The sequence below is a fragment of the Hoplias malabaricus genome, chromosome 1 (genome assembly GCF_029633855.1).
Source record: "Hoplias malabaricus isolate fHopMal1 chromosome 1, fHopMal1.hap1, whole genome shotgun sequence".
Taxonomy (NCBI): Eukaryota; Metazoa; Chordata; class Actinopteri; order Characiformes; family Erythrinidae; genus Hoplias; species Hoplias malabaricus.
In genome coordinates this window covers 75,733,918-75,753,656 of record NC_089800.1, presented here as the reverse complement: position 1 = coordinate 75,753,656, position 19,739 = coordinate 75,733,918, and the positions used below count along the sequence as shown (strand labels likewise).

General features: G+C 39.5%; 1 protein-coding gene across 1 annotated transcript in view; it reads right to left on the bottom strand.

Annotated features, from left to right (window-relative positions):
• The window catches only part of akt1 (v-akt murine thymoma viral oncogene homolog 1), a 64,709-nt gene extending 45,888 nt beyond the window's left edge, over positions 1–18,821 (bottom strand). The window contains exons 1-2 of the mRNA XM_066673454.1: positions 18,627–18,821; positions 9,565–9,725 (exon numbers count right to left, since the gene is read on the bottom strand). Of these exons, the coding sequence (XP_066529551.1) occupies positions 9,565–9,610 (46 nt within the window). The 5' untranslated portion in view covers positions 9,611–9,725; positions 18,627–18,821. The remainder of the gene's footprint in view (positions 1–9,564; positions 9,726–18,626) is intronic.
• Positions 18,822–19,739: the final 918 nt, after the last annotated feature.

Below are 19,739 nucleotides of genomic sequence, written 5' to 3'. Positions count from 1 at the left end.
TAGCAGCTGTTTAGAACTGTGCCACCATGGGACAGTGCTAATCAGGTGGTTAAAAACACACACACAGGCACAGTGTGAAGGAGATACGAATTGAGTGAATGACCAGGGGCAAGAAATGCGCTTTATATTAATACTATTACTAGTAGAGAAGGAAAGCAAGAGCCAGGCTTTCTTCAAAAGACTGAGAAGGCTATATTTCAAAGCTGAAGCTCACAGCATATCAGCCCACACTAACCACCAGGACTTCCACAAAATGGCACACAGGTGTGCTCTGATCATATGACCTTGCAGCAAGTAGGGCCAGACGCACAAGCCTGTACTTGACTTTGACCAACACAATGATACACACCAACCAAACCTAGAAACTGAAATTCTGCAAGAAGCCACAGAGTCGCAGATGGTTTTTCACATGCTAGACTTTATTCCAATTTTTAACAAGCCTAGGGCATGTTAACCAAGAGCTAGAATTGGTTGCTTCAAAAAGCAGGGTCACGTAGAACAGTGTTGATTACAGTAACTGAAACGGTGTTTATCTTTGCCAGCAGAGACACCTTAAAACCTTATACAAGACTTATCCTGACAGCTCGTACCAAAAATCAACCGCAGATACAACACCCAATGGAATGACCTCTACTGTTCTGATACCTTGTGTTTTTTTTTTTTGTTTTTTTTTGAGGGGGGGCTTGTGTTCTATTTTACAGATTCAATACCATTTGAAAAACAAGAGAAAGTGCCAACAAGCTTGGACATAGGACATCCATTTCATCATATTGTTACTGAATATGACAACATACATGCTTAATGTTCAATACAAGTCTAACTAAGACTAATTTTCTAATTATTTAACATCATGTCCACAAGTTCAATCATCATAGTCTAGCAAATGGCTCTTTTCCACTGCATGGTACCTACTCTTCTACTTGGCTTTTTTGCTTTCCCATTAGGCAAATTTGGTCCCTGGAACCTGGTCCCTGCTGGTTCCAAGTGAGTCGAGTAGGGATTAAATGTGATGTGTATAACTCATAGAGCTCTGATTGGCCTGAGAGACTTGCAGAGAAATGCAGACATCCAGAACAATATAGGCATTTGCAACATCTCCAAGCTACAATAGAGATCAGATTTGTTTATATTCAACTCATGACATCAGCTTATGGAAATTACACCATGGTCTTTTGAAAGGTTCAGATGTTTCTTGGGTTGGTGGAAAGGAAAATCTATTGATCTTTCTTACCGTACACGCGGAGCAGTTTTCAGTACCAAACAACAACGACTGCCACCACTGTAATTCCAGAACCAGCAGTTCCCATTAGAGACCGTGTTTTGCAATGTCCCCTGCTACATTTTGGGGGAAAAATGTGCAAAGGGAAAACCAACTAGGTACAACACACTAAAAAGCAAGTCAAGTAGACTCAGCCGAGTCAAGCCAAGTAGACACAATGCAGTATATTTAGTTAACTGAAATATAGTGATAATAAATAAAGTCCATACAAATGTAACTAATTTTGCATGTTTAGGTTTTTGGGCAAAATAAAAAATACAAGTCACAAACATATTGCTGAGTAAAAAAATCTATCATAAACAGACAGTAGATATTAATACGGAAAAGAGAAAATTAGGAGTGCTGACATTTACACAGTAATTCATTCACCTTCAACAACCACTCCATCCTATTCAATGTGGCATTGGGTCTGGAGCATACCTGGAATCATTGGGCACAAGGCAGGGGACACACACTGGACAAAGTGCCAGTCCACCACAGGGCATAAAACACTCACCCAGCCACTCACACACACGCTTTTAGACTGTGGACGAAAACCAGGGCACCCAGAGGAATCCCACTCAGACACGGGGAGAACAGACCACAGACATCTCCTCACAGATAGTGACTGGAGGCAGGGTTTAAAGCCAGGGATATTCCGGGAGAGCTGTACTGAGGAGAACATGTGATAGTGTCTAGGTCATGGAACCCAGGATTGACGTAAGCTGTGGCTCAAATGAAACATGGACCACAGGAAGCCCATTTCCATGGAGCATAAGTGGTCTTTATGACACAGGCAATTTTTCTTTCGAGAAGTTTAATGTTGGGGACACAGCTGCTCCTTTCTACACACTGTTGCCTTGAGGTGTGGACACAAATAAAGCTAGTCAAAGTCAAGCACCACTGAATTTCCTGTGAGTACATCTGTAACACTTAGACATGGTATCATTTAAATGGAATGTCTACGATTGTAGGGAAACTCTGTTCTCGTTGGTTTACATTCAGAAGCTCAGCATATTTTTGACGGAAAAGTAACTCATTTGTTACTTGAGTGGTTTAGTTTTGTAACACTTTCAGTTTGTGTTGACTTTCATGCTGTTGGCACTCTCTCAATTTTAGTGACAGTTCCATCTACAACAATAATAAGTCAATATTACCTGTGGAGTAATATTGGACTATGTATGTATGTACACATTTATTTATTTTTTATTTTTTTATTAATTAACACCCATGGAGCAGTAATAGGGCAATATCCTCATCTCGTTTTTACGATTTTATATCTTTGGATGTCTATTTGTTGTCTACTAACCTCCAAAATGCTGTATTTCTTAAGTGAGCAGAGAGAGAAAGCCTAGTCTAAGCACTGAGACACTTTTTTTTATCCATTTACAGTCTTCTATAAAAAGTGTTTTTTTTTTTATTGAAATTTTGAATGTCACCATAAAACCTTTATAACAACTGACAAACCTACCTTGGCATGTATAAAGGCTTTATGAAACAGATTAATTCTGTCAATCTGGATGTAATTTCACCTCATGAAATATTGTGACAAGCGATGCCCATTGGAAAAAGCTCTCCTTAAGCCATATGTGCGTTCACCTTTAACATACTGCTGTTATAGGCATTTACTGATGTTTCCAACAACACACAGAGGCAAAAATGTTGCACACACAGCTCCTAAGTGTGTCATACGTTCCTCAGAAAAGTGAGAGCTGTTATTGTTTATGATAAGGGCCAAGTGACCACGGAGAAACAATGTCATGCTAAAGCCACCTTCTGCACAATGGCAGACTGAGGCAAAGGTGACTTGACAGTGATGTGACACTAAAGCCAGCTCACCGCTAGGCCTTTTGCTCTGGCTGAGGGGAACGTTTGCCCTCCAATCAAAACACAGAGACGTCCCGATGACATTTCGCTGGGAACAGCTGCTGGCTTCATGACAGCAAAACATTCAATAAGGGTTGTTTGGAAAGAGAGCGAGGAGAGAGAGAGAGCAAGAGAGAGACATGCATGTGAGGGTGCATGAGTGTGTGTGTGGTGTTCTGGGTGTGCTGATATATCAGCTAATATTTAGGTTCCACGAGTTTATTTGTGTCTGTGAAAGTAAGCGTGTTATTCTCTTATTAATAAAAATAAACAACATACATTTGCAGACACCAAGAGGTGATTGTGGTAGTAATTCACTAATTATGACTCTGTTCTGGAGCGGACTCAAGACTCTTCAGTGACATGAGCTGCAGGAATCAAATGGACACTGACTACATTTCATTTTAATCTCTGGTTTAACTAAGAGAGCACCAAAACCACTGTCATTAAAAATTAATAATCAGCTATGACACAGATAGAAAGGGCAACAGTGAACCACGTCCTTCTGTACTGTCAGACCTCAGATTTTACCGGATACTATCTTGTATCCCAGCAGCTGTGTTACTTATACCCATAGACAAAATCTCAAAAACATCCATATAACCTTAAGCAAAGTTTGCACATCCTTGGCCCACATCTGGACATTCTTATTATGACATTATTACGGTTAATGTTTATATACTGAATTTAATGTATTGATGGGAACAAAACGGATTTGCACAGTGGCCTGAGCAAATGAAATGGCACGTTAAATCCACTTTTCACACCAGTAGCGCAGAGTCTGTCAGGGTATGTCCAAACTTAAACCTGGAACATACAAACAACATCCAGCAATCCCTACTTCACATTATTTCCAGTACAGTGCACTAACTTGTTCTCTGCATTAAAAGACAGAACTAAATGATGAATAAAATCCATTCTTAAACTTGTTAATGAAACTCTCAAATAAGTTTCGTTTTAAGATCATTTTATGCCACTGATAATATGAATAATAATTCAATTACACTTCTTTAAAGTGCAATGAACTTTCAAAGTGCAACCTAATAATTGTTATATACTATATTCAGATATTGGAACTTTTTAAATAACCTAATTAGCTAAAAACAGAAAAGCACTAGAGGCCAGAGAAAACAGAGAACAGAACAGCACAACTGGCTAAAATACTGGGGATGTTTATTCTTATGTAAACAAACATAACCGGTGATATTAATGTCAGCAAAAGTTATTATATAGAAAATATCTAATATTGTATGATAAGTTGAAAAAGTAATTCTTGTAACAATCCTAATTCCCTGCATGACAATAAATGAAGGTTTATAAAAAATTTTTTTTATTAAACAAAAGCTCTATAATCTATTAGTTAATATCAGAAACAATGTTATTCCCTACGTCTGTGGCATTCCATCTGCCTGTAATTTATCGTCACAGAGCGTGCCACACGTCTTTGTAACTGAACAGGTGAATACACACTCTTCCGGTGAGTTGGTGGGCTTCTCAGACTGAGCGAAAAATGTGAATGGAACGGTCTGCTGACTATCAGCAGCACAGACCTAAACAACTGTCTCCTCCTCACTGAGGGCCAAGCTCCGCCCCTAGGCACCAGCCCACTACTTCCTGCTCTGCTAAACCAGACAGTTGGCTGACGTCACACCAGGTTTTCCTCTTCTGCTTACCCATGCCACAAAAGCTGTGTGCAGTAGAGAGGAGAAAAGGCCAAACTGACATTGATTCAGAGCATTGTTTCAGAAGCAGCCATGGCGTCAGTGTTACGCAGAAGTTTTCACTGGGAACGCACTCTGTGAAAGAGATCACTGTTACTGGAGAGTATCTCATGAATTCTGTGACCCTGATGGTCTTAGAAACAACAGACAGGCTTGGAACAATATCCAAGCAATATACAGTCTTATCATATTAGATTAGAATGATTAGCTTTGTGGCTTTATCTGCTGTTCAAGATGATCTTTCTCTGAGTAAGTCATACCTGAATGCTCTCCATTTCATGGACAGAACATCAGTTATAGTGTATACTGTCAAACATTTATTCAGTTTGTGCCCCCATCTAACCATTCTGAAAACAAAATAAACAAGTGCTAATAGTAATGGGCCGATCCACATTTTACCAGTTCTGATCCTATTGCAATACACAACTGTTGATACAAATTTCGATTCTATATTTAACTTTTACTTTAATATTAATCATTAATGTTGTTGTCTTCGTGATTAGATTACACCATGAGGGTGAAATAGACCAGTGAGCATTTAATAATATTAGAAAAGCAAAAAATATACACAAATTTAAACGCATTCCAAAGAAATTTAATCTTGTTACAGTTCTACTTCTGTTGCACAAAAACGATCACATACTATCTGCAATGTTAAAATGATTATGAAGTCACAATGGTAATAATAAATCCTTGAGATTAACACCTAAGCCTCACATTTACCACCATGTTGTCAGGCCAGTGTTCTGCATTTTATATATCTGCATATTATACCTGGGCTCTAAGTGCTTCAACATGCTGCGAAACCATACATATTCCTCTATAGTGGTTGGTCATAAAGTATAATAAAGTTGGGCAACTTCTCTGTAGTCCCTATACATTTTTTGAGTTTTCTGGACCTTTCTGGAATACCTCAGTGAGAGTCTACTGCCTGGTGGTGTCTCTGTCAGTTAGCCCCTGCTGTTCACTGAGGTTAAACATCTCCAAACAAACGACATTGCAGTAAAAGTAACAGCTAATGTTATTTGCTCACTTGGTCACCCACCCCCCCACCCCCAAGTACTCAACATTGGGTTATATGCATGTTCCTCCATGGCTTACTATCTATGTGACTGTATTCACCTTATTTCACCACAACCCCTTTTAACATTTTTTTTTATTCCGCCTCAGTGTTAGAACTTCCAGTAACAGAAAAAACAGACTCAAGTGCAGATTAAAGGTGTGAAGTCTGTGTTTTGTGTGTTTTACACTTAAAAAAGTCTACGAACAAAAATAAAATTAAAGGAGTAAATTTCATGGTCTGTGTATTGTTAACAAAAACTGAGGAATAAGACTCGTTTTTCAAAAGCTAACCTCTACCTTTTTAATGTACAAAAATGAAAAAAAAAAAAATACAAATAAGAAGCTGGCAAATAGATAGATACTGCATTGATCCTAGAGGCAATTTTTAAAAGGGACATATTATACCTCTTTTTAAACAAGTTAGAATAGGTCTATGGGCTATACAAAACATATTCATGAAGTTCTTTGCGCAAAATCACTCTCACATAAAGAGATCTCACCAGCTCTAATCTTGCAAGTTTCAGTCCCTTTCCGAATGTCACTTTTATGGAAATAAAGTATTGCTGGCCACACCCCACCTATCCCATGTTTACACAGGTGAGGGGTGGTGTCAGGGTGGTGCTATGCATATTTCCTTATTATGACATCACAATAAGGGAGACATCCAAACGGCTCGTAGAAACATATGATTCCTGACACCAAAATCTTTTAACTGACTCACAGAAAATTGATGTATGTATTTATTTTTTGCACTTGGAGTGTTTATAGAAACAGTGGAAATACAAAAGCAAATCCAGTAACTGGTTCACAAACAAGTGTAAAAAATAAAAATAAGGATAACAGAATATAAAATAATATAGCAAGTAGAAGTATAAAAATTAGAAATTGATATAGAAAAATCTCATGGTAGTGCAATTAACAACGCAAACAGTGTAGACCATTCATTCATTCATTATCTGTAACCGCTTATCGAGTTCAGGGTCGCGGTGGGTCCAGGAATCATTGGGCGCAAGGCGGGAATACACCCTGGAGGGGGCGCCAGTCCTTCATAGGGCAACACAGACGCACATACACATTCACTCACACACTCACACCTACGGACACTTTGGAGTCGCCAATTCACCTACCAACGTGTGTTTTTGGACTGTGGGAGGATACTGGAGCACCCAGAGGAAACCCACGCAGACATGGGGAGAACACACCAACTCCTCCCAGACAGTCACCCGGAGTGGGAAACGAACGAGTGGGGTCCCTGGAGCTGTGTGACTGTGACACTACATGCTGCGCCACCATGCCGCCCCAGTGTAGACTACAGTGTAGTGATAACACCAATATAACAACGCCAATATAAGCCTTGTAAATTGACCCATTTAAGTTGGGAATAAACATTTAAATAAGAAAAATTGAGAATAAGAAGCAAATGCCTGCCAGCTAATATGACATTTAATGTAGAAATAGAAAAATCAATAAGGAACATCTTGACCAGTGACACAATTAACACTAGAAGCGCTGAGTGCCTCTGTGACTGAATAACTGCAGCAACCAGCTCTAAGCGCCATGTTGGTTTTGGAAGTCAGTTACAGCTCTCGCCTGTGTTTTGCCTCACCTACTCTTCCCTCTCCTTCGGTGTTTCTCTCAATCCAAAGTGGAGCAAGTTACCTCCAACCAAGTCACTGCAGCTCTTTGTGGCTGTGTATGTGCCGCTGCGACCCTCATGCGGGTGACAATTGTAAATGTGAGCGATACAGAATCGGTTACGGGACTTAACGGTCCAGCGCAAGCTGCGGATTGGAACCTGAGTTGGGAAGTGGATCGGCCCTGTCCATCCGATGTTTAATGTGTCAATAAGTCTGGATTGGAGCTTTCTCTAAATACTAAGTGCTTATCGATCTGTATGTTATTCTCTGTAAGATTGCGTGTACGATGGGAAAAAAATAAAAATAAAAACAACGCACCACACCAAGAATACAACCTTTGCATACATTTAATAGTGAAAGAAGCACACAAACTTCTACAAAATGGAACAGAAAAACAAATTATGCCATTTTGGCAACAGCATGAATATAACCCCAGGACTCCTCTTGCAGCAGATTAAAATGGTTTGTGCTTTACTTAGGCCCAGGACTAGGTCAGATTTGTATAATTAAGAACATACAATATTAAACTAATACATCAGCTTCAAAATAACCACGCATAAATTTATCTGAGAAAAAAACATGTATTCTTCAATTAATTCAGAAGAAAACACAAGTTTAGGTGCGCACTTGGAGAAAGCTAACGGAAGCTCGAACTCATGATGCTTTATCAAAAGGATGATCCAGACTTCTCTGCAACTGTATCTGTGTCATGTGTGTGTTTTTTAAGGGAGGCCTATTGAGAGGCTGTATTTACTGACTCCACTTTGACACATCAGCCATGTTCACTTCCTCTTTCTCTCCCACGCTCTATCTCTCTCAATAGAATTAAACACTACACATCTGTCTCATGTTATCAAAGTCAATCAATGAGCAGACAGGGTAAACCAAAAGCACTTGTTGCACTAAAACCAAAGGAAACGCAACATATACTAGAAATGCAACCACTGAACCAGCAAGTATTGTTTCAAAACTGGGTGATGGTGCAGTTTCCTTTGCAGACAATATTATTTCTAACAATGAAATGATTAAAATGAGAACATGTGCTAAATTGGTTGCACAGGAAATTGTACCATCATTTAGTTTTAGACATTACTTGCTGGGTAAGTGGTTGGATTTCTAGAATATATTGTGTTTCCTTTGGTTTTAGTGCCACACATGCTTATGGTTTAGAGAGACATATGCGGTCATCAAGGTGACGTGTATTCCTAGGAAGCGCATGGTTATTTCAGCAAGACAACGAGACACCTCATTCTTCACATGCATCTCTATGTCTACAGACTTTGTAGACAAATAATGGATATGTTTGACGGGCCTACCTGCAGTCCAGATCTGTCTCCTAGTGAAAATATATGGTGCATCATTAAGAGGAGAATCGGGCGACGGCAAGTACACAGCTAATGTCAAGGCAATCATTCCACTTGCGAAACTTCCAACAATTAGTTTTACATTTCATAATTTCCCAAAGGAGTTTTGAGTTTGTTACAGATATCAATATCTCAATTTGATTTTTATTTATTTGAGTCTGATTTTTTTGATGTTCCTAAATGTTATTTTGCTTGCTCATCTTAATTTTAGACATACTTCTGGACATGTGAAAGCCAAACAGTAAATCTTTTCAGAGGGCCAAGATGCAGATCATAAATATAAGCATAAAAATGGATGAAAGCAAAATATGAATCGAAAAAGGAACCTTGGTATGTCTTTTCTAGAATTTACATTGTAATTCTCAACACACAAACACACGTTTCCTTCACAAACCTGACTAGACCTTCACAATACCAGAACAAACCAGACAAGCACTTATTACCCAGTTTGTGTCCCACACGGCAGTCCTAACTTCTGTTACATTTGAGGACCTAGTTTGCATGAACCAAACCATAACAGTTATTTAAAGGTGTAGTGGGAGCTAGGCACAGCTTGTGAATTTAAAATACAAATATGAAACACTGGCCTATAACCCACAGGAGAGAATCACGTCTATTTGTATATTCCACAAAGACAGCCATAAAATTGGGCAAACCTCGTTTGTGGAGCCATCCTTCCTTCACGATCACCACGTCCGTCATGCTGGCCAGAGGGAGAAGCTCTGTCTAGCCGGCGACTCAGAGGGAGAGCACCAGCTCCAAACCCTGCAGCCTCCTTTACTTGTGCCAGGGCAAGGAGCCTCTTCTCAATGGTTACCTGTGGGAGCACAACCCAGAATATGAACATTAGCCTTACCACACACTTTATTACAAAAGCCCAAAATTAGATGATTAGCCATTTCACAGCTTAAACAGAAATCAATGCTATAATGTCCAGTCCAGGAAACAGCTCACAAACCCCCTGCTTCCATCTGTGCTCACCAGCAACAGGAAGCAGCGGGGCTATTGACAGGCAGAAAATTAGTGACATATAAAGAGAGCCTGGGGCTTGTCATGTCTCCCATTAAACCGGACACAGTTGTGTATGTAGCCCTGTTGTGTATGCAGACCAATCACTGTTGTGCCAGTTCACATTCTGTCAAAATACTGAACCTTGTTATTTTTAAATGCCTTCAATTACAGGGCAGCTTTTATAATAATCCTTCTACTGTAATGGAAGGTGTGTATGGCTGTGAAAACTGAGCAAGTGTCAGATCAACCTATAATATTCTATTTTTTTTTTGCATTAATAATGTAATAACACTTAAGTTGCTGATTATGAAGAATTTGTGTTTATAGTGAAGGCTTTCCTGAAATAAATGTACAAAATGGTGTTTATTAATATGTATATAAATATGACCAAAAATTTCCCAAAAGACCAAATCGGCCATGAAATATATTCAAACGGTTTCAAAAACACAAATTTATTTCGTAGTCTGCCCAATTCTATATCAACATACACAACATAGAACACACCAGCTACCTATTATTACCTACAGTAATTATAATGCAATCCTTACATGTCCGTCTCTTTTAATCTTGCTTGGGTTTCATCAAAATATCCAAAACTCCACTGAAAATCATTGGTTTAACCTTGGTACCAATCCCATGCAGTGGTGTTTATACACTAGAAGGTTGATCATGAGTGACATAAGAATCAAATTAACAGCTAGGCACTCCCACTTTGAAACTGCAGTGTCAGTGACAGTCTCAAACAGGGGGATTCAAACAGCTGGGGCTTCTTACATCACAAACCTAGGGAACCAATCTTGTCAACATCTTAATATGTCACTGTGATGAACAGATGAACAGTTTTAGAGGCAATGTTCATGATTCCAATACACTTCTTATAAAATTAAGGGAATATTTCCTCCCCATTTACTAGCTCTCTGGTCCTGCTTACACACTGGAAATAGATCCAGTGTTTGTAAGCAGCCCTGGCTCTGTAAAAGGAGGAAAAAAGGGTCTCTGTCCAAGTTAGCTCAAGCCTTCTGTTCCCCTCCGCCTTGGTGGAAAAAGCATGAAAAGAGAGGAGCATTTTGCTCTATTCCCGCTCCATAGGTAGATATATTGACTTAGTTGCGCTGTTATAGTTACTTTAATTAAAGAAGAACAAACTCCAAATTCAGGAGACTGCCAACTGCATGATAGTTAACACGTACAAAATTTTAAAGCTCAAGTTCCAAGCCAATAAGTTTCTGTTGTAATTCAAACAGTGAATAAAAACTTACAGGCAAGTTAAACTTTAGCAACAAACAAGCTACAGCCAGCTTCTTACTCAAACATATTCCACCTTAAAACATGCTTCTTAATTAACACAAACTTTGGGGGTGAGGGTGGGGGGTTGTTTTGCTGTGAGAACAGTAGTTCTCCAGAATTATCTAAGTTGCCTTTAAGTTGTTTCAATTAACAAATTAAGAATTAAAAACATTACATGTTGAAATGTGCCAATTCTATGAAGCTTTAATCACATATGTTAGAGGCTTGGCTGTGGTTTAAAAAACATCACAACTCCCCTCTTAATCCCCAAAGACAAGATGAGATCAAAATAAATTCAACCTCTGGAATAAATCACTGACTTCAGAAATCAATGTTTATGTTCACTCTACTTTTTAATTTGCTTCTAGATCCCTAGACCACTGAAAATGTTTTCCCGGAAGACTAAAAAGTAAGAGACTGAGGAGCATGATTCATATAAACGATATACAAACTTACTATCATTAGCAGAATTAGTAGTGATAGTAGTAGTAGTAGTAAAAGTAATAGTAACTTTTATTAAATAGGCATTACTGTCAGTGTTTAAACATGACTAGAAAATGCTGGCTCTGGGAGCATGAATGGCACAACTCAGCAGTCTACTCATTCGGCCTATTCTCAAGAAACAATAAGCACAATCCTTGGCAATGCTTCATTCATCCGTGTACAGGAGTCTAAGACTGAACAATTTTCTCTCTAACCACTACTTTCCTTCAGTCTCTCAGCACAGCGTTACCCATCACAAGGATCTGTTTTCTAACATAAAACAATTGAATGTTGGCCTTCTCCTCCAAGCGTGCTGAGCAGTCCAAGATTATTGAGTTAGCTGTATTTTACAAATACATGGTGGTACTTCACAGGTTGCAGAGGATGCAAATACTTGGTTTCACCCTTCCAGCTTGATAATATCATGTAATTGGGGGAGTCCTAGTGTACAAAAATCAGTTGTTAGTTCAGCACAGAAGCTAAATGGAGCCCATATTCCACAGTACACTATTTCCTTAGCTAGAAGAGGAAGACTTCAATGCCTGGCACAAACATAAATAAACACAAATGTGTTGAGTGGCAGCCCCCTCACAGGAAGTCATTAGTTTGGAATGGGGAGAGCCTACGTCATGCTGACCCTCTACTGGTGGGGGACACAGAGTAAGGCACAAAAACCTTAAATGTTAATCACAGAGAGAAAGAGTCTGAAATGTTTGGGTCTGTGGAAGTGGTTACTTACAGCCTTCATCACAACACCTTCCAAATAAAAGACGCCAAAAAAAGTTCTTTGATATATAAAAAAAAAGATGGGTGTTTAAAGGGGACATATTTAAAAAAAAATCACAACTCCAGTGCACGTGAAAATTACTTTGTGGAATGTGAAGCCTACGAACCCACAGCCTGTGGTATGACACAACCCAATCAGCTTTTTGTGGCCTGAAAACGGGATAAAATGAGTCGTTCTGGTTTTCTGCTCTCTTGCATAGAGTTCACTTTACAATTGTCTCACCTCTTTGTCTGACTCTTTCCGATCACAGCACCGGACCCACATATACGTGAGAGTGCTAAGACGAGGTTAAATAAACAACGGGTGCAGAGAAATAAGAAAATATGCATTTTTCAATGTCTCATAAATCTGATACAAAGGTGTGATGTTTAAAATATCACCACAATAATTTCTAGTCTTTCTTAGAAATTGCTTTACCTAGCACAAGCCAAAAATCATTTTTGTCAAGTATAAAGAGAGGCAACTCAATATGAGATTCAAGCAGATATAAGGCTGGTAAAAATGGGGGAAAAAAACCTTGCATCACCATATATTTCTTAATTTTTGACAATATTTTAATTAATAATATTATTTTATTATTAATAATATTAATACGGACAATATAAACGCTACAGAAAAATTGGCAAGAAAATAAAGAAATGCTGTAAATAATGTATATTGGAATATTAATAATGTGTTTTAATAATATATATATATATATATATATATATTTATTTTTCCCTTTATTATGTGGCCTCTCAACTATCTGCTTGTAGTCTTACACCACCATATATTCTCACTCACATTACTCAACAACTACAAATATCATGTGTGCACAGCGCGAGAGAGAGAGAGAAGCTGTGCATGTGTGTGTGTGTGTGTATGTGTGCCAGGCGGTCTAAATAAATAGAGACAGGAATGCAGAGATGGACAGAACAGAATGGAGAGAAATGGAAAGTGAAAGCAAGAGGAGAGAAAACAGCAGGCATCAAGGCAGTAATAAAGCATGACGGACCTGAAACCAAAACACTGACCTACCCTTAAACACAAGCAACCCTTTGCAATACCAGCGGACTCCATGCTACTCGGGAGGGGGGGAGGATAAATGCCTGCATAGCTGGCAGCCAGCCAGTTAGCGGCAACTGAATGAACCCAATACCCTAACTGGGGGTCACATGGTCCACCAGGCCCTGGGGCCTCCACCCACCCACTCACACTCCTGCGTTCTCTCTCTCTCTCTCTCTCTCTCTCTCTCTCTCATCATTCATCATTCTAGGTCTGGCAGCAGGGGCCAGCCCCATTCAATGCAAATCAGTGTCATGTGGCAGGGCAAGATGATGGTATTCTTTCCTTCTTTCCTCTGACCATGTTCGTTTAAAAGTGTCTTGTGCAATTGGGTGTTTGCCAAAACGTGACTCAACCGTGGATGTTGAGGGAGGAGACAGTGCATCTCTCTCACACACACACACACACACACACATATATGCATACATACATACATACATACATAAATATATATAGGCAAAACATAGAAATACTTTTAGACAAAATACACAAAATGCTTCTAAATATCAATTCTAAGGTTGAATCATTGTGAAAAGAAATAGCAGTCACATTTTCGTATAGTTTTTCATATGCTGTGCTGCACTACACAAGTAAATTATGAACTGAGGATGTCCATGATGAACTCTGCAGAGCATGTTGATGCGATAAATATCTTTACACTGCCCAACCTTGAGGCTAAGGGGAAAAATGTGATGTACTATCCAGACAGTGGAAAATACTACGATGCAAACTGTAGTGACACACCCTCTATAAAGGAAGATACACAAGAGAGAAAGAACCGGCGGATTCTGTTAAAATATGGACTCCTGTTAAGAGGAGGTAAATTATTTGTCAGATTAGAAACACATGCCTTACACCAGAGAAACCTGGAACCCCCTGTCTACTGCTGGGGCTTCTCAAGGGGGATTCTATTATAAATTCCAGAAGCAGGTTCATCTGCATGAGTGTAAAATTAGTTTTGTGTTTACAAATGCAGGCCACCACAAGGAGCACTGAACCATGCACTGGCACTACAACATCATTAACTAGTTTGGAGGCAGTGATGTGTGTAGTCTATAGGAAAAGCTGGAGGGTGAATAATTCAGTGCATAATATTATCAATGGAAGCAAACATGATTTCTATATTGAGGGGACAAGTGTATAAATATTGGGCAACAAGAGCACGATGAGAGTTCCCCAACACAGTTATGAAATCCCAAAAAGAATTCTCCACAATTTACATTACAGCATGATCATTATGACCAAGTGGAAATTAGCCTAAATAATGAAGTTATGTAAACTTTGAGCAAGCTTGAACTTCACTGCAATTAACACAAATCTACAAATAAGTTTTAAAACATTTTCTGCTCACTTTGTGTGTGTGTGATATTTTCACCTTTGTTTGTTTTATTCATCATTGTGGTAATTTGTCAAAGTGTGGATTAATGATGTAAATTCTGTGTTGTGTGTTTTATAAGAATGAAATCATTATTAAAGCCCTATTTGAATGGAATTAGTTTTACCTGTGGATGTGGGGGTAAAGTAATTATTACCAGTGTCTCAGTTGTTTTAATAGACCATTTCAGTCATTTTTTAGGAGTGTGCGCTCCCATTTGTGGAAAGATTCCTGAGCCTTTTACCTACTGTAAAACCAGCTGTAAAAATGACCCCAGGTGATATTAATCCCATCCGAATTGAAACGTGGGTTAACACTGCGTCATATCCTGGGGAAAATGTATTTTTCGCAGGTTTAATCGAGAACATAGGAGCTGAAGGAGGCATTTAGTGAAATATACAGTTTAAGTAAAAGCTCAGCGACTGAACAACACAACACGCTGAAATCCACAAAATGACCTGTACATTTTGTCCTCACTAGTAGCCTCCATACATGTTATGAATGTGTGTCTTTACCGTTAAACGGTTCATAATATTGGTTAAAATAATTGTGTGAAAGATTAATAAAAAATTGACACCTTTTTCACACGTTATCTGTTAAGGACTAGAAGATAAAGTCGTTTAGGACTGTATGCTTTAGGTGAGAGAGCTGATCTCAGAACAGTTCTGACAGCCTAAAAACTCCAGTAACTCTGTTGTGTCTGTTCCACACTGTGTGACTGCAGTGCATGAATGGAGTAGCTCCTCCCATCTCTTATTTTCACTGCGATTTCTTATCCAGTGACAATCCACCATAAACATTACTGACTTCTTGTGGAAAAATTACATTACTACAGCTTCCGAATAGGGCTTAAGTGTGTAAAGTTCACAAAAATAAATAAATAAATAAATGTATATTAGCCTTGACTACTGCTATATTTAACACTAGAAGCGCCAAGAGCCTGTGTTTATTCTGCCATGCTGCCTTCCCTTCCGCACCAAAACCAACACAGAGCTGGGAGTGGTCAGACACAGCAGTCAAATGAGCAGCTCTCTGTGTTTCTAGGTCTCGGTGTGTCAAAGAATCGCAATAATTGTGCTCAATTTTTGCAGTACCTTCAGCAGTGGTTTGCTTGTTGCCTTTGTGTCTGCCTTTCTCTCTTCCTGTGTTTTCACCTCCAACCACTTTACTGCAGCTCTCTGTCAGCTTTAGCACTCACTGAATTTAGGGTCCAGAAAAGGGGTGCATGTGTGTATGGCATATACACAGCTGTTCTTGAGATTGTAATGTCAGTAAATTGGCTTGAGAGATCTTTAAAATGCAAGAATACGTTTGGTCAGTTAATCAGACGTCACATCCCCTCTCACACTATACGCTAAATGACGGCTGATGAAACCGAACCTCAGCCCAAGCCTAGGTTTAGTCTGCAACCACCAAATCAAGATTAAAACATGCTTTATTTGCACAGGGTGTGCCCTGTTTAGAGCCTTATATAATAATCCAATGTAATGCAACAGAGTACCCCAGAAGCTGATGTATAAGGATTAGCATAGGGATGCACGGATATTGGTGCTGAGAGTGAACGCAGATACACACTAATTCCGTGCAAACCCTACAAAACTCTACCAAAGCCAAAAGCAAAAGAAGGACTACAAGATCAACACCAGGATCTCTTTCTGTTTGACATTTTAAGCCTAGTCCCTTCATCCTGACTCACCCTGGCTCCAAAGACTCGCCAGCCAGGCACTGACGAGCACAAAAAGCCTAAGTGTGTCTAAGCAAATTTCAAACAGCATTCCTGAGATTCTGCATATTACTGCGTCAACATAACCTGGGGGAACTCAAAGTCCTTTCACAGACTGATGGACGAGAAAAAAAAAGAAATAAATTGTGGAGGGTTGAAAAAAGAAAATACCATCAGCATCTTCAAGCAACAAGCAAATATACCAGGCTGGGTCACATGCCAGAGGTTTTCGACACAGGGACAAACAGCCCCTGCCTACTGTCTTATGATTCTCTATGAAAAAGAAGGGAGTGAATGGTAGCTTAAACCTGTGGCTCCAAAAAAGCAACAAACCACAAAGATGGTCTGGTGTATGTAAATAAAGGGGGGGGGGGTTCAATGTCTGCCCTAACTCATTCTCTAATGTACATGGTGATCTTGATGTGCTACAGTCAAAACAACAACAAGGAAAGGAGGGAAGTGATAAGGCAAAAACAGCATACCACAATATGGCAGGGCATTTTCCAGAAAAACGATACACATCAAAATATGTTTCAAAGATACTGTATATCATAAGCATCACATTTACAAAAATTATACTTCATAAAAACTGCTTGCTGCAATGATTTGTATTCCAAGATTCTTATTGTTAAGTGCACTTAAACAATAAACAATATAACTTTTGCTTCATTTACATATGTATAATACATTAAGGACGTTGTTTATTACATAATAATTATAATTTTAATAAGAACTGTTCTTCAATGCTCAGGCCCCCACTGCAAGACCACAACAGAGCAAGTATGATTTGGGTGGGGGATCATCCCCAGCACTGCAGAAACAATGCCATGACATTACATGTAATGATCAGACACAGCAGTGCTGCTTGAGGTTTTAAAAACCTCAGTGTCATCAAACCAAAATATCCAGTGACCGCTGACTTTGAAAGACTAGAGGATGACCAACACAAACCGTTCCGCATCAGATGAGCTAATGTCTGACTTTACAACTACATGTTGGACCAACAGGTCTTGGTGAGTGGGCACGGTTTAAAACTCCATCAGTGTGTCTGATCCCCTCATACCAGCACAGCCCACATTAACACCCCAGCACGTCAGTGTCACTGCAGTGCTGAGAATGACCCATCACCAAAATCATACCTGTTCCATGGTGGTCCTGAGGGACTCCTTACCATTGAAGAACAGAGTGAAAAGGGCAAACAAAGTATAAAGGGCAACAGATGGACTACAGTCTAACTAAAGTGCTCCTGTCTGGTCAGTGGAGCTGATAAAGTGGACAATGTTTGTAGAAACAACGAGGTCATTTTAATATGGTGCAGTCGAGCCTATGGGTTTAAGGGAGCAACGTGGGACTACAACACAGAAGAGGACGAGACACACTCAGTAAAACTCCCCCTGACACACTTCTCTACAGCCGGCGGAGATAGGCCTAGCACAATGACAGGGACATTTAGGGTTCTAACAAGTAAGCGTGTTTAGATTCAGAAACTAGTTTCATTTTTAAAAAAGTATGGTTTAAAGAGAAGGTTAATGGACCAAACAGGCAGCAGGCCTCTCTTTCTCTCTGTCCACGCGGCGGTCAATTCTTTCACACACACACACACACACACAGAGAGAGAGAGAGAGAGAGAGAGAGAGAGAGAGAGAGAGAGAGAGAGAGAGAGAGAGAGAGAGAATATTAAGGATAGAAACTGAGAGGACACAATGTAGAGAAACATGACAGACCACTGCCACCACACTAACAGTACTCACACAGAAACGGTTTTGTAAGGTTCTCATGTTTTTACTCAGCACGCACGGGGCAGCAGGGCTGTGTTTTAGACCCTGTAACAGTGGTAAAGGGGTAACACAGAAGAGTTTAAGGCGGTAGTGTGGGCCTAGTCCGGGCTGAGAGAGAGAGAGCCGCATCCTCACTGAGCACAATGAGAGCAGCCTCTCAGTTAACAGTCGCCCAGTCCACACGGAAAACAAGAAGGGGAGGGAGGAGGGCGAATAAAAGGACACGTTACCTGAAGAATGGATCACAAATGTCTCCGGAACATTGCTCTGGTCAGCGTACGCGGATCTACTTGCAGCGAAATCCCACAGAAAGAAGCAGATAGAAGTGTTTTCATTTAGCCCCCGTTTCCCCTTCGCCTTTCTTCACAACGGTTGTGGCTGCGGTGCTCCTCCCGCTGCCTGTCCGCGTGGTCCTAACGCCCGCCGTCATTTCCAGCTGTACCCTGCAAGTCCCGTACGCTAGCTTAGCTTATGTGGCCTAAAATGTGCAGACCCTTCCTCATCTATTTACATTATATTTAGGGCATTTTTTTTTATCCCAGAAGGTCTTACAGAAATGCGTTGCTGTGTGTTCAAAAATATTTTTAGCACCTTTATGTTACTTTAACCTTAATGCCAATAAAAAAGTTAGTAATAATACTGATATAAAATTCCCACACAGGCCTACTACACTTTAATGGAGTTAGACTTAAGACAAACTCTTTTGTATTTGTAAAATGATTTGAAAATGTATATGTAAATGCATTAAAGTGGAAAGTGAGTTATTGGAATCTGAGTTAATCCAGTTTGCATTCTGCCTTCATTTTGCACTTTACATTAATTCAGATCAACCTTTTGTGGTTCAGTTTGGTAAGTGCAAAGTTTTGCCAGTTTTACTGCACTGCTGACAGAATTACAACAATATAGTGTAGGCTGAAATTGGTATCTTACACTCTGAACATGTTGAGGATGTTAAAGTAGGAAGGCAAATTTGAACTCTACACACAATCTTTGTGAAATGTTCATTCACATTAACTTGCATGCGTTTGTGTCTCAATTTTTTACATACGTAGTGTTGACTATGTTATTGTACCTCTCTCTGAATAATCGTAGATGATTAAATGAAGCTAGCAGCTATGATCATTCCAGTTCATGATTGCCTGATGCCCTTCACAATAAATGTCTTTTCCTTGTTCCATAATGGTATTAATTTTAAGGAGAACTGCCACTTGATGTGTCATACAATTAAGATTCAGAGAGCAGTGCAGTAACAGAAATGAGATGCAAACGCATTTGAGGTAATGCAAATAAATGTTATTAATCCAGTGCCTTTTTACTTTCACATTCACACCATATATCAACAA